Consider the following 14,465-nt stretch of genomic DNA (forward strand, 5'->3'; position numbering starts at 1 on the left):
ACTAAATTCATGGACATGGAGTTCTTTTGTTATGAATTTGGTGCAGTAAAAGAAAGGAGTATAAATGAGTAGCTGACTGATATCATATGCATGCTATTGATAAAGATACATGTGCACAAATGAATAGAAGTGAGCGTCTAATGATCATTGTTCTGTTTTCTCACAGGTGCGTGTTTCCTGTGTTTGGTGGATGTGGTTCCTGTGAAGAATGAAGATGGCGTGGTGATCATGTTTATTCTGAATTTCGAGACCATGCCAGACGATAAACTACACAACCCACAGGATCTCAATCATAAGCTGCCTGTGCTGTGGCGCCATTCAAGTACGTCAATGCGTCCTCTTCCTCTTCATGAAACCATACAGATGTTACACTGATGCATGTATTTTGGAGAAAAAATTATAATTAATTGCCATTTGTAGCAACTGAAAATAATATCCCAATCATGGAAAACTACAGAATGTCACATTTTATTATTGGGTGATTCAACACATAGATGTTTTAGCAGCTAAGAAGTTTAGCACTTTTATAGTTTCATCCCTCTATCTGATGAGAGCATAAGTATTGGAGCAGTTGCCTCACAGGTCTTTCTAAGTGATCAGCTGTGTCCTGTTGCATTAATTCTTCAGATATTAAAAGCAGGGAATGTGTCGTATCAGTTATATCCATTACTTCTGTATTCTGAATCTTGCATTCGATGATGACACACACAAACCAGGATGAAGATGAGGGAGCGGACTTTGAGAGAAAAGCAAGCAATTTTGATGCTAAAAGAAAAGAGGAAGTCAGTTAGAGCTCTAGCAAAAACAAAGGGCATGGAGAAATCAAGAGTTTGGAAACCACCAGCAACCAACAACGACCTGATCGGCTGAGAAAACAACAGTAGTTGATGACAGACAAATCATAAAAGCTGTGAAAATGAACCCTAAAAGACGTATCTGTAAAATCACCAACAACTTCCAGAAAGCTGGGTGATGCTCTGACAATCTACTGTCCTCAGGAGACTTTGACACAGAATTACAGATGCTACACAGCAAGATGCAAACCTCTGACCAGCACCAGAAATAGAAAGACAAGATTAGAGTTTGCAAAAAAGCACAAAGGTGAGCCAGTGATGGAAAAGCAAAAATGTGGAGAAAAAAGGGAACAGCAAATGATCCCAAGCATACAGCCTCATCTGTAAAGCATGGTGGAGGTGGTGTCATGGCATGGGCATGCATGGCTGTCTCTGGAACAGACCCTCTCAACTTTACTGATGACTTAATGTATGATGACAGTAGCAGAATGAATTTGGAAGGGTACAAAACCATCTTGTCTACCAATATTCAAGAAAATGCCACCAGATTCATTGGGAAGTGCTTCATATTGCATCAGGACAATGACCCAGAACACCCTGCCAGTTCAGTCAAGGAGTTTATAAGAGCAAAGAAATGGAAAGTGTTAGATTGCCCAAGTCAGTCTCCAGATTTAAATCTGATTGAACATGAATTTCAGCAGCTGAAGAGGAGAGGAAAGGCAGAAACTCCCCAAAACAAGCAACAATTGGGATTGGCTGCATTAAAGGCTGGGAAAAGTATTTCAAAGGATGAGAGCAAGAGTCTGGTGATGTCTATGGGTCACAGACTCACTGCTGTGATTGTGTGCAAGGGATCTGCAACTAAATAATAGCTTTTAATCTTTTATATCTGCCTTATGTTCAACTGTCCCAATACTTCTGCTCACATCAATGAGTGGGATGAACTCTAAAAGTGCTGATCTTTTTATTTGGTAAAACATGTATGTGTTGAAATGGCTAATAATAAAATGTGGCATTCTGTAGTTTTGTCTCATATTCATCTTTTAATCATATTTGCAAATGTCTTGACTCCACAGCCAACAGAGCAATTTTGTCTTTACTGTTCAAATACTTATGGAGGGCACTGTATATATATATACATTATTACTTTTTTTAAGTATATATATGTATATATTTATTTATTTATTTATTTATATTTATTTTTTTATGTATTATTATTAAAGTAAGTATTGTTAGATAATTTACAAATTAAAGTCACAATAACACTGCCCATTAAATTGCAAAGATGGAAAACGACCAACTAAATTATGACAACATTTAAATTATGACAACATATAAATTATGACAACATATTATTTCAATATTTATCTGTCTGTGCTTGCCGTAGATCGAGCCCGTGGCATCCGTTTGCGTCTGCCACTCCTGAACTCCAGGAATAACAGTAAATCTTCTCTGCGGGAGGATCCGGAGGCCGGACGAGGAACGGGTTTCCCCAGCAGCTCCCGTCCACAAAGCCACGAATCCCTGGCTCTGGGTGAGCTGCTTTCCCTCCCTGAACACGAGCCGCCCCGTCTGACCACCGCAGCCACTCCGTCCTCGCTGCTGCCCGAAGACCAGTGCAACCTCCTGAGCAGCGACCCCTCGTCCCCTCCTCCGGCCCCGCCGCACCCCGCCGCGCTGCCCCTGGGTCACTCCTCTCCCCGACCGCAGCGGCTCAATCCGGACACCTCCGTGTCCAACTGCAGCCTGACCAACAGCCGCTCGCGCGAGAGCTTTTACAGCATGCGCCGCGCATCTTCAGTGGACGACATCGAGGCCATGCGGCCCGAATGGGACCGGAAGCACCGCGCTCGACCCACCGGCAGCAGCACGGGTGAGAAAACTGACCAGGAATAATACTTTTATTGCACAAGGATGCATTCGATTGATCAAGAGTGACAGTAAAGACATTTATAATGTTACAAAAGATTTCTATTTCAAATAAATGCTGTTCTTTTGAACTTTCTATTCATCTGTGAATCCTGAAAAATAAAATGTATCAGTTTCCACAAAAATATTGTGCAGCACAACTGTTTTCAACATTGATAATAATCAGAAATCAGTATATTAGAATGATTTCTGAAAGATCATGTGACACTGAAGACTGGAGTAATGATGCTGAAAATTCAGCTGCGCATCACAGAAATAAATAGCATTTTACAATATATTGACATAGAAAACAGCTCATTTAAATTGTAATAATATTTCACAGTTTTACTGTATTTTGATCAAATAAATGACGTCTTGGTGAGGAAGACAAAAACAAATACTATTAAACATAGTTTCAGTCAAATAAAGTTGAAAAAAAATACATTAAAATTAAAAATGTTGCATTTGCAATTAATTGAAATGAAATGTTTGAATTACTAAAATTACTCAAACTAAAAATAAATATATATAAATTAAAGCTAAACAGAAATATTTAAACAAAAATTAACAACTAATAAAACTGTCAAAAGCACAAAATTTCTAAAACTAAAATTAAAATGACACCTTAAAATTTTAAAATGAAAGCTAATTCAAAATATTAATCAAAGGTTTAATATAATATAATATAAGAGACTTCTCTCAAAAACATTAAAAGATCCCAAACGGTACTATAGATATGGTTTGGTAATAAATACTGTAAATGTCATTTCAGTCTAAAAAGAAGATTTTCAGCAACCTAAAGCAAAATCTGTTTCTTGACGCAGGTGCCATGAACAACAAATCCAACATCCTGAACTCTACGTCTGATTCGGATCTGATGCGTTACCGCGCCATCAGTAAAATCCCACAGATCACGCTCAACTTTGTGGACTTTAAACCGGACCCTCTCATCGCCCTCCCGGCCGGAGACATGGACATCATCGCGCCCTGCAAACTCATCGACCGCACGCACAACGTCACCGAGAAAGTCACTCAGGTAAGACGCTTCTGCCCAGGAGCCTTGCGTTGAGTTTGTATAGCATTGAATTGAATATGTTGGGCTAGACAGACAATCCAGATTCATAGCGATGCTTTTGGTGTTTTGTGTTTGAGATCGAGATTGACTTGTTCGTCCTTTTGTTTTTTACGTGAGATTTTGGCGCCCCAGATAAAACGCTTTTGCTCAAGGACGGTTTTTGAAGAAAGCTGTTGATGTCGGTCTGATGTAATGGTCTTTATCTGGCAAAGCTGAACTCCCCAAACTGTTGTGTTTGTGAAGAAGAAGTGTTTGAATGCAGGAAGTTAAAGAGATGTGACAGAAAAGTCTTCCAAAAGTGACACTGATTGACTTTGACAACCTGCACTCTCAAAAATAAATGTTTCAGAAGGAATATTGCACTCAAAATCGTCACACTCATGATGTTTTGAACCATTAACCAACCTCTTTCTTCTGTTGGACAAAACGAGATGTTAGGCAAGATGTTTGCACTGATCCTTTCAATGCATTGAAATCTAGTTGAATGCAAACCATCAAAATCATCATAGATGTGTAATAACAGTACTTCACATGTCTTCTGAACTCATTGAAAGCTTTGTGTATCTCATTTGCATTCACGCAGTTTATTCATACGTGCTGCATCGCCCGGTTTGACATCAATGATGCCAAACACAATTAATTCACATACAGAAGGAGAGCGTAATGGACGTCTGTGGCAGTGCTTTTCAACCTTTTTGACTCCATTGTCCACAACAACACTGAAATGACCCCTAAGCCCTTGGTAGTTTGTTTTTCAAAACTTATTTAAATTTATGGACATGGTTTCTGTAAAATAAATTAAATTAAATTAAACAACATAAAATAATATAAAATAAATGTATTAAAATAATTATGAAAACAAATTAACAGCAATAATAATAATTAGTGCTGTCAATCGATTAAAAAAATTAACTAATTAATCACAATTTTTTTCCTGAAATTAATCGCGATTAATCCCACCTAACATTAAACTTTTTAAATCTACTTTTATATTGCAATAATTTCACATTTAATCTTCAAATTAATGTAGAAACAACATAAAGACGGTATATTTTTAATATTTGATTAATGGCATCTTTTTAATGAATGAAGGCCAGTATCACTGACATCAATATTGATGTCTCTATAAAATAATATTTTTTCCCTAATATTTAACCATTGACTATTGCCATTCAACATTACAGTATAATTGAAAGCCATCAATTTTAATATTTATTAGACTTTAATAAAAATAACTTCTAATTTAAGTGAACTTTAAACAATTTTCTCATAAACACAGTATAACCAATGTCATATTTAGCTACCTATGCCCTTCAGCAAGTAGGAAATATACAGAAATTGAATAAAGTTATCAAACACTAAACTCTAAATTAAATACAGATGAGTCCTTAAAGCTATAAAGTTAGTGATTTCCTTTTTTTTTTTTTTTTTGTTCTTAGATGAACAGATCACAGCAGCTGGGTTAATAGGTTATTTTGGCTGCTTTTTCTTTAAGAGCTGCCGAGGCGGATCTGACACGCATCGTGTTTTCTCTCAACTCACTTTACATTTTCTGACCCACTTCAGGTCTTAAAGTCTCTATTAATGATCTGACGAGTATGTTAGATGAGTGAGAAAGTGCAGGACAGTTTTGAAAACCATTTCTGAGACATGTTCTTAAATGCTACTCATATATTTCACGCAAGCACAGTTTTAAGGCAGTTTTAATCACCTTCATGACTTAACTGACCACGACATTGCATGCACATCGTTTCTTTCGCGCTTTGATATGAAATGATAAAGGCTACAGCGTGCGGCAGCGCCTTTGTTCAGTACAGTACAGTTTCCGCGCTCCTTTGACTCACGCCTGACGCTGAAGTGAAGTTGAAGCACGCGTCTGAAACATCTCCTATTTGAAATGCTGGTAAAGACGTTCTGTGACTAAATTAGCAAGAAAAAAGAGACAGAGGCAGCAGTTGTGAGTGGGGTGGCCAACACTAGCCCCGCCCCTGTGTTAACGCCGTTAAATATTTTTAACGCGTTAAACTGAAAAAATTAATCACCAGCGTTAACGCGCTAATTTTGACAGCACTAATAATAATATTTATTATTATTATTATTGCTATTATTATTAGATTTCAGGATTCCTGGAGGGTTTTTTTTCCCTCACAATTTCCACCTGGTTTTCTAGAGTTTAAAAAAAGGTATATATAATTATAAAAAAAATGCTCATGCTATGTTAAAAATTGTATTAATCTACATGATTTTTCCAGATATAGCCATCACACTTTTAAAATTAGGATTCTACACAAATACAGGTTTTCCAAGACTCTGGGAATCCTGATCCTTCAAAGAAAACGTGTTTGTTTGATTTTAAATAATTAATTCAATAATAAAAATACGTAATCAAAAGTCATGTTGAGGCCGTGGTTGAGAGGCACTGTTTTAGAACATTTTTAATCACCAGTAAAACATTACTGTTAAGAGTGTAGGAAAAGCTCATTTCCAAATACTGTTGTGGAAGCTGTCGTCTAGAATCAGTAGAATTGATTGGCCAAAATCAATTAGCTTCATTTAAGAAACAAGAGCAGAATGAATTTCTGTGTGGACTGTTACATCTGCTTTTGGCAGATGGTTTTATTGGACTTTCATCCTCTGGGGATTTAGGCCATGACTTTGGTGTTACTAGCATCATGGACAGGAATACAATTTCTATTTTATTTGTAAAACCATTCTTATCTGTGCAGATCTGTGTAGAGATCTAGATTTGTTGTGCTGATGTGTCATGAATGAGGCTAATAGTAAAGTCAGTAACTTGAGTGTTTGACCTCTTGAGTTTTATTTGTCTTCAGCTCCTCAGGAGAGATCCTGCATTACTCTGAGAAGAGCTAAACCCTCATATTTTCTCCCAGACAGACATAACTGGGCTAATTTAATAGTGGTAGCATGATGCCCATGTGCTGATGCTCATCGCTCTCGGATTAAATGAAAAGAGGGATTGATGCTTCTTGAGGAAATCATGACAGATAAACACATGCTTCAGAGTCCCGCACACCTGCTGTCCTACATACAGGACCTGATCACATGATGATTATCAGGTCATGTGACCATCAGTTTCATGTGCGTTCTGTCATATCAAGCATACTCAATATATTTGGGTTTAATATAAGTTCAATTCTATTGATAGCATTGGAAATATAATATTAAAAAGTACAGAATATAATTTAATCTTTTTATTTAAATAAATTTTTGCGAATAATTAAAAAAAAATACTTGTTAATACATTTTTAATGCAAAAAAATATATTATTTGAACTTCAAAATGTCTAAATTGAGAAAATAGTTAACATATTTTAATTAAATTAAATTTTATGCTTATTTATATTGTTTTTTTAACAAATTGTATTAATTTGTTAATTAAGTTTTCCATACAAAATTTATTCAATTGAGAAAATAATAATAATTATTATTATATATATATATATTTTTTTTTTATTATTTGTATTATTATAATTATTAATAATATTATTTTCAAAAAAAAATTCAATATTATGTAAATTAATTATTTCATACAAAGAATTAATGCAAAGTTTCTAAATTTAGAAAATTAAATTTGTTAAATTATTTTGAGGCATGCTTTTGTTAGTTATTTGGTAACTAATTTTAATGATTTGTTAATAAATTCTACCATACATATGTTATTTTAATTTCAAAGTGTCAACTAAGAAAACAATTTACAATTAATATAATTCATTTTAAGCATAATTTTGTTAATTATTTTGTAATACATAATTAAAATGAATAATTTACTAATTGATTCTTCCATACAAAATAGTTTGAACTGTAAAATGCCTCAACTGAGAAAACAATAAATTCAATTTTTGTTAATTATTTAGAAATAATGATAATGGTAATAATAATAATAACAATAATAGTTTTTTTGACAGTGGGACTACTATTCTAATTCTTCATCCACTGATGTACTACTGTCACGATATTCACGATACGTTTGAGAGTGTATTTTATCATCTTGTTCTGAACCGCATCAGATTGGGTTTGACTGTTATCATCTGAAATGCTCTTGTTTTTGGTGTTGACTGTTGTCCTGGTGATGCAGATGATGCGATTACTTTAATTAGAGTGATTAGATGAGCTCTAATCAGCATGTGTACGCACTGTCAGATGTGCGAGTGAGCGATCACCACTGCACACTAACATCTATCAGATCAGTCATAATGCAGCTGTTTCTAATTTGTCCACAGCAGGATTTAAGGAAGAATTCACTATTGATTGCCGCAGTGAGTCTTTGTGAGATGAGCTTGTGTGTGACTGTGTATGTGTGTGTGTGTGTGTGTGTGTGTGTTGTGCTTTGAGCTTTTGTCCACTGGATCAGACTGTGTATTGAGTTTATCAACTACACTACCTGTCAGAAGTTTGGATGCACCTGCTAGCTGAGCTTTATGACTAGATTATAACTAGTTTCAATGCTTATGAGTAAATAAAGACAAAAGGAAGTCTGGGAATGATGTGATCATGACACGTCACTAATAAAATTACAAACATAACACACAAAAAAAGTTTTTTTTATATATATTTGAGCTTTTTTTTTGTTTAGATCTTCCACTACAAATCAAGAAAATTAATGTAAGATTTTTTTTTTATTAGTTCATAATCCATATTTCTGTGATTCGGCTGAACATGAGTTCCCTCAAGTGTGTCCAAACTTGTGTCTGGAAGTGTGTTTGCGTTGAGACCGATCACCGTTTAATCCAGCAAACTCACTCCACTGACTAAAAGCTTTAAAAACACAATGCACACACCTGTTAATTTACGGAAGTTATTATATAACAGCGTAAAATAACATCTATACATGTGTGTTTGTGTGATTTCTCTAACATGGCAGTCGAGGCTGATTTGTGCTGTATAATTGTGTTATTGAGGTTGATGTGTAAGAAATGACACTACTGCTCAAAAGTGTGGAATGATGCTGTTGAAAGACGTTTCTTCTGCTCACCAAGGCTGCATTTATTTGATCAAAAAAAAAATAGTATTCCTGTTAAACTGAAATTGATTTCTGTGATCAAAGCTGAATTTTCAGCATCATTACTTCCGTCCCCAGTGTTACGTTCCTTCAGAAATCATTCTAATATGCTGATTTACTGCTCAAGAAACACTTCTCATTACTATCAATGTTGTACTGCCCAATATTTTTGTGGAAAACAGCTGTTATTTGTTTTATCAAATAAATGCAGCTTTGGTGAGCAGAAAAGACTTATTTCAAAAACATTAAAAATCTTAATTATTCCTAAATTTTGACTGGTACTGTAGGTGGGTCATGGTTTTTATTTTTGACACCCCAGCTGTGTGTTTAATTCATGTTTGGCTATATTTAGTGACACACACACACACACACACACACACATCAAGAACACCACAGGGAGGATGTATTAAACTACATGCATGTTGCTGTCGTACATGGAGAAACATTTCTGCTTTTCTGTCCTTAACCCACCTAACACACACACACACACACACACACACACACATTACTCCTTAATCTGTGTGTGATTGTGCAGGCTAAGATAGAACATCTTTATGTTCCCATAATCTATGCATTGTAGAGATGATCTGTCATCCGCTGGAACTAAAGTTCAGAGAGCCGCTGAAGTCTTCCTGCTATACCGTCTGTCACCTGATGGGGGCAGTATATCACAGCTGTGCACTGCAGCCGCATGACACACTGTTGCATTTTGGTGGAACTATGGTTACCATGGTGAATTTGGAATGTTTGAGAAGTTGCTATGGCGACATGGCTCATGTATAAAACTTTAGAACTTTAAAAGTACAACATTTTGGATTGATTTGTTAATCCTTTATTAATCCATATTTATTCATTAGGAACTGAGAAATGTGGTCAGTATGACGTTTGGAGAGGACGTGTGAGTAAAGACACAGGATAAATATTTGTCTATTTGGAATAATATACACTAATCACTCATTCACAATAAGACTAGTAGCATGTATGAAGAAGTTACACTTTTTCTAAGAATTAACAGTAGAATTCCATCAAATTGAATTGAACAGTCCTTACATATTTTAGTTGAATAATTGAACAATCCTTAATAAATTATTCAATTAAAATACGTAAGGATTATTCAATTCAATTTGATGTAATTTTACAATTAATTAAATTGCGTACATCTTAAAAAGTTGTATTTTAAATTTTTTTAAATGGAGTCAGTTTGATTCTGTATTAACGCTAAATCAGTGTAATTATTGTTAACTAAAAAATAATAATAATATTGAAAAGGAAACAAAGTTAAAAAAATATGTTTAAAAAAATTATTAAAAATGACAAACGCACAACAAAATGACCAATGCTATAACTTAAATTAAAGTAAAAACTGAATTTTAAAGAAGGGAAACTTATGAACTAAAAAAAAAGTAAAATAACTTAAAATAAAAATGCAAAACAAACCAAACAAATAAAATAATTAAAATTGAAAAAAAAACAAAAAACAACAAAATTACTAAAACTTTAAAGTGAAAAATGAAAATATGTAAATAAAATGCAATTCAAAATATTGTTTATCAAAGATCCTTAAATAAGACACCTTGAAATTCTATTGTGTCTATCCTTATTTACTCTTGTTCTGACGCAGATCTCCTTTTACTGAAAGTATAAAACATTCTCTCTGTTCAGAAGCCTCGTGTCTTTGATAGAATATACATCATATAATCCTCATTCAGGCCTCTGAAGCGTTTATTCAGCCGCACAGGGTTTGATAATTAATTTAGAGCAAAGAAATGCAACACTCATCAATAATGAATGATCAATGTTAGACATTCTCTTTCATTGGACTCTGAGTTTAGAACGTCTCTCATAACACATGCCACATGTCAGGATGATATTAAAACTGTCCTAAAGATCTGTCACAATCAACAGCATTAAACTACTCTCATATCATTTGAGAATCATATCTTCCTTGATCTTTTGGAGATAGAAGTACTTGATGTTTTATGTAACCATCAGAACACAAACATGCTCCCATAAAGAGCATTTATTGAAACTAAAATGAAATTCGACTCTTTCTGAATGTTTGTTTAGTCACAGTGAGGTAATAAACAGGAAACAGGGTTGATATTATTCTTAAACAGCAGAGAAACTAAGGATAAGAGTGGAATGTGGTAAAGTCTTGAAAAATCATCTTAGATTTATAGTGCAAAAGAATTTAAATTACATTATAAATGGACCTCACATGGAGAAATAGCTAAATTAAAGATTAAAATTTGTATGGCAGTATCTAACGGAGAAGTGTGTGTCAGTTCCCTACACAGGCCGTGAAGTGAGTGATTTAATCAGTTTATAATTAGAACATTACATATTCATTTGAGAGCAGACGCAGATGATGCTAATTTTATCTCAAGCTGAGATGTGCACTTATTTATTTATTTATTTAGAGGATTACAAATCAAACAGAATCCACATATGACTTGTAATTTGAACTAAACTGATAGGTTATGTACTGTATTGTGTGTGTGTGTGTGTGTGTGTGTGTGTGTTTTGGAGGTTCATTTATAATATTAGTTTTTTTTTTTTTTTTTGGCAAAATAATGTATTTATTTATCCATTCACAATCTTTCTGAATGTTTACTTACTGTATTATTAAGTAGGGCTGGGACGATACTCTAATCTGCTGATTCAATACTATCCCGATACTTGTGTGCTGATTCAATATATATTGCGATAATTGAGTATTGCGATTATATAACTATTGCAATTCGATATTACAATTTACTAAAGACTAGACAATGAAAATACTTGATTATAGCCTTAAAGAGACTCTATATGATGAATCATATTAACAAAAACAATGCATCGCATCTTTCTGAACTTTTATTTCAGGAGCATACACATACACAGTGTATATTTAAAGTGCATTGAACCATGAAACTTTCAAGTACCAAAACCCTGAACTTGCACATGAATATGATAGTCAAATATTCAACAAAATGAGTAGATAAAATACTTTCTGAAATAAAATGAAGTGCTATATAACTTTGCACTTGGCTAAATGCCAAGCTCGGACCCCTCTCCCCAGACAGAACGCCAAAGATGCATAACCTTTACTCAGTTTATTATATGCAAGTGTGAACTCGTGAAATAAATATATATATATATATATATACGCCCCGGCTCTTAATGCATGGCTTTTCCTTCTGGAGCATCAGTGAGGGTTTGAATCTTCTGTAATAGTTGCATATGAGTCCCTCAGTTGTCCTCAGTGTGGAAAGATGGATCTCAAAATCATACAGTCATTGTTGGAAAGGGTTCAAATACACAAAAATGCTGGAAAACCAAAGAATTTGTGGGACCTGAAGGATTTTTCTGAAAAACAGCAGGCAGTTGAACTGTTCAGGACAAACAAGGGACTCATGAACAACTATCAGTAAACAAAAAAAACACAGCTTTGGATCGTTCAGGTAACAACACAGTATTAAGACTCAAGTGTATGTAAACTTTTGGATGGGGTCATTTTTATAAATTCAACTATTATTTTCTGTTGTGGACTATATAAAAGTTGTGACGTATTGTCAAGTATGGTGACCCATACTCGAAATTGGTGCTCTGCGTTTAACCCATCCAAGTGTGCACACACACAGCAGTGAGTAGTGAACAAATGCACACACACACACACATGTTGGGTTTCCATGTTTTATGGGGACATCCCATAGGCGTAATGGTTTTTATACTGTACAATCTGTATGTGCTATTGCCCTACACCAACCCTACACCTAAACTTAGCCCTCACAGGAAACATGCTGCATTTTTAGATTTTCAAAAAACTTTATGCTGTATGATTTATAAGCTTGTTTCCTCATGGGGACCAAAAAATGTCCCCACAAGATTAAGATTTACTGGTATTACTATCATTTGGTCCCCAGGACGTGATGAATACCAGGTGCGCGCGCGCGCGCGCACACACACACACACACACACACACACACACACAGCAGTGGGCAGCCATTTATGCTGCAGCGCCCGGGGAGCAGTTGGGGGTTCGGTGTCTTGCTCAAGGGCACCTCAGTCGTGGTATTGAGGGTGGAGAGAGCGCTGGACATTCACTCCCCCCACCTACAATCCCTGCCGGCCGGGGACTCGAACCCGCAACCTTTGGATTACGAGTCCAATTCTCTAACCATTAGGCCACGACTTCCCCCTGAATGTAAACATCTTTTATGTGAAATATCTTATTCAGGTCAGTACTAAATAAACAATAACATGCATTTTGTATGATCCCTCTTATTTTGGAAAAATAATTAACATTTTGCAGATTCTGAAAGGTGCATGTAAAGTTTTGACTTCAACTGTATATATTTTCTCAGGTTTGCTGTTGGGTCCAATATAGTCATGTATTGTATAGTTTTTGTGTTCTGAAACTTGAATTTTTGCAGAACTTAAAGCACTTTTATCTGAAAGAAGTGTGATTCCTCATGATGTGAGAATTTAATATGTAGACATTAAGAGGCTGTAATTGTAACAGTCGATCGCTAACGACTCCGATGTATCTAGATGATTTAATTGGGGGCAATTACACACAGCAACAGGACAGATCCATTACAGCGGAGGGGTCCTGAAGTCACGTCCTGCTGTATCTAACCTGATTTACCAACGACCGCACTTCTCTTTCTCTTCAGGATTCGTACAGCTTGTACATTTTAACCGTTCTTTTCTGGCAGTGAGCCGTTCTGTGGAGAATAACACATTAGTCTGTCAGTTCCTCACATCCACTGATAATCAAGGCCTGTGAAGAGCTTACAGTATGATTTGTACTTCAGCAAAACGTTCCTCTATGTTCACAGTAATACTACTTTAAAACATGCTGTCTTAAAGTGAGTTTAATTTCGCATCATCTTCCTTCAGCTCAATACAGTAATGATAGATAGATAGAGATGGATGGATGGATGGATGGATGGATGGAAGGATATAGAGATGGATGGATGGAAGGATATAGAGATGGATGGATGGATGGATGGAAGGATATAGAGATGGATGGATGGATGGATGGATGGATGGAAGGGTATAGAGATGGATGGATGGATGGATGGATGGATGGAAGGATATAGTGATGGATGGATGGATGGATGGATGGATGGATGGAAGGATATAGAGATGGATGGATGGATGGATGGAAGGATATAGAGATGGATGGATGGATGGATGGATGGAAGGGTATAGAGATGGATGGATGGATGGATGGATGGAAGGATATAGAGATGGATGGATGGATGGATGGAAGGGTATAGAGATGGATGGATGGATGGATGGAAGGAAATAGTGATGGATGGATGGATGGATGGATGGATGGATGGATGGATGGATGGATGGAAGGATATAGAGATGGATGGATGGATGGAAGGATATAGAGATGGATGGAAGGATATAGAGATAGATGGATGGATGGATGGCTGGAAGGATATAGAGATGGATGGATGGAAGGATATAGAGATGGATGGATGGATATAGAGATGGATGGATGGATGGATGGATGGATGGATGGATGGATGGATGGAAGGATATAGAGATGGATGGATGGATGGATGGAAGGATATAGTGATGGATGGATGGATGGAAGGAAGGATATAGAGATGGATGGATGGATGGATGGATGGAAGGAAGGATATAGAGATGGATGGATGGATGGAAGG

At 35.7% G+C, this 14,465-nt stretch overlaps 1 protein-coding gene across 1 annotated transcript in view; it reads left to right on the forward strand.

Annotated features, from left to right (window-relative positions):
* The window catches only part of kcnh2b (potassium voltage-gated channel, subfamily H (eag-related), member 2b), a gene marked incomplete at its 5' end in the record, with an annotated part of 187,655 nt that overhangs the window by 94,787 nt on the left and 78,403 nt on the right, over positions 1–14,465 (forward strand). The window contains 3 exons of the mRNA XM_079406765.1: positions 167–322; positions 2,182–2,667; positions 3,527–3,738. Coding sequence (XP_079262891.1) covers positions 167–322; positions 2,182–2,667; positions 3,527–3,738 — 854 coding nt within the window. The remainder of the gene's footprint in view (positions 1–166; positions 323–2,181; positions 2,668–3,526; positions 3,739–14,465) is intronic.

This window comes from Barbus barbus, assembly GCF_936440315.1.
Source record: "Barbus barbus genome assembly, chromosome: 44".
NCBI lineage: Eukaryota > Metazoa > Chordata > Actinopteri > Cypriniformes > Cyprinidae > Barbus > Barbus barbus.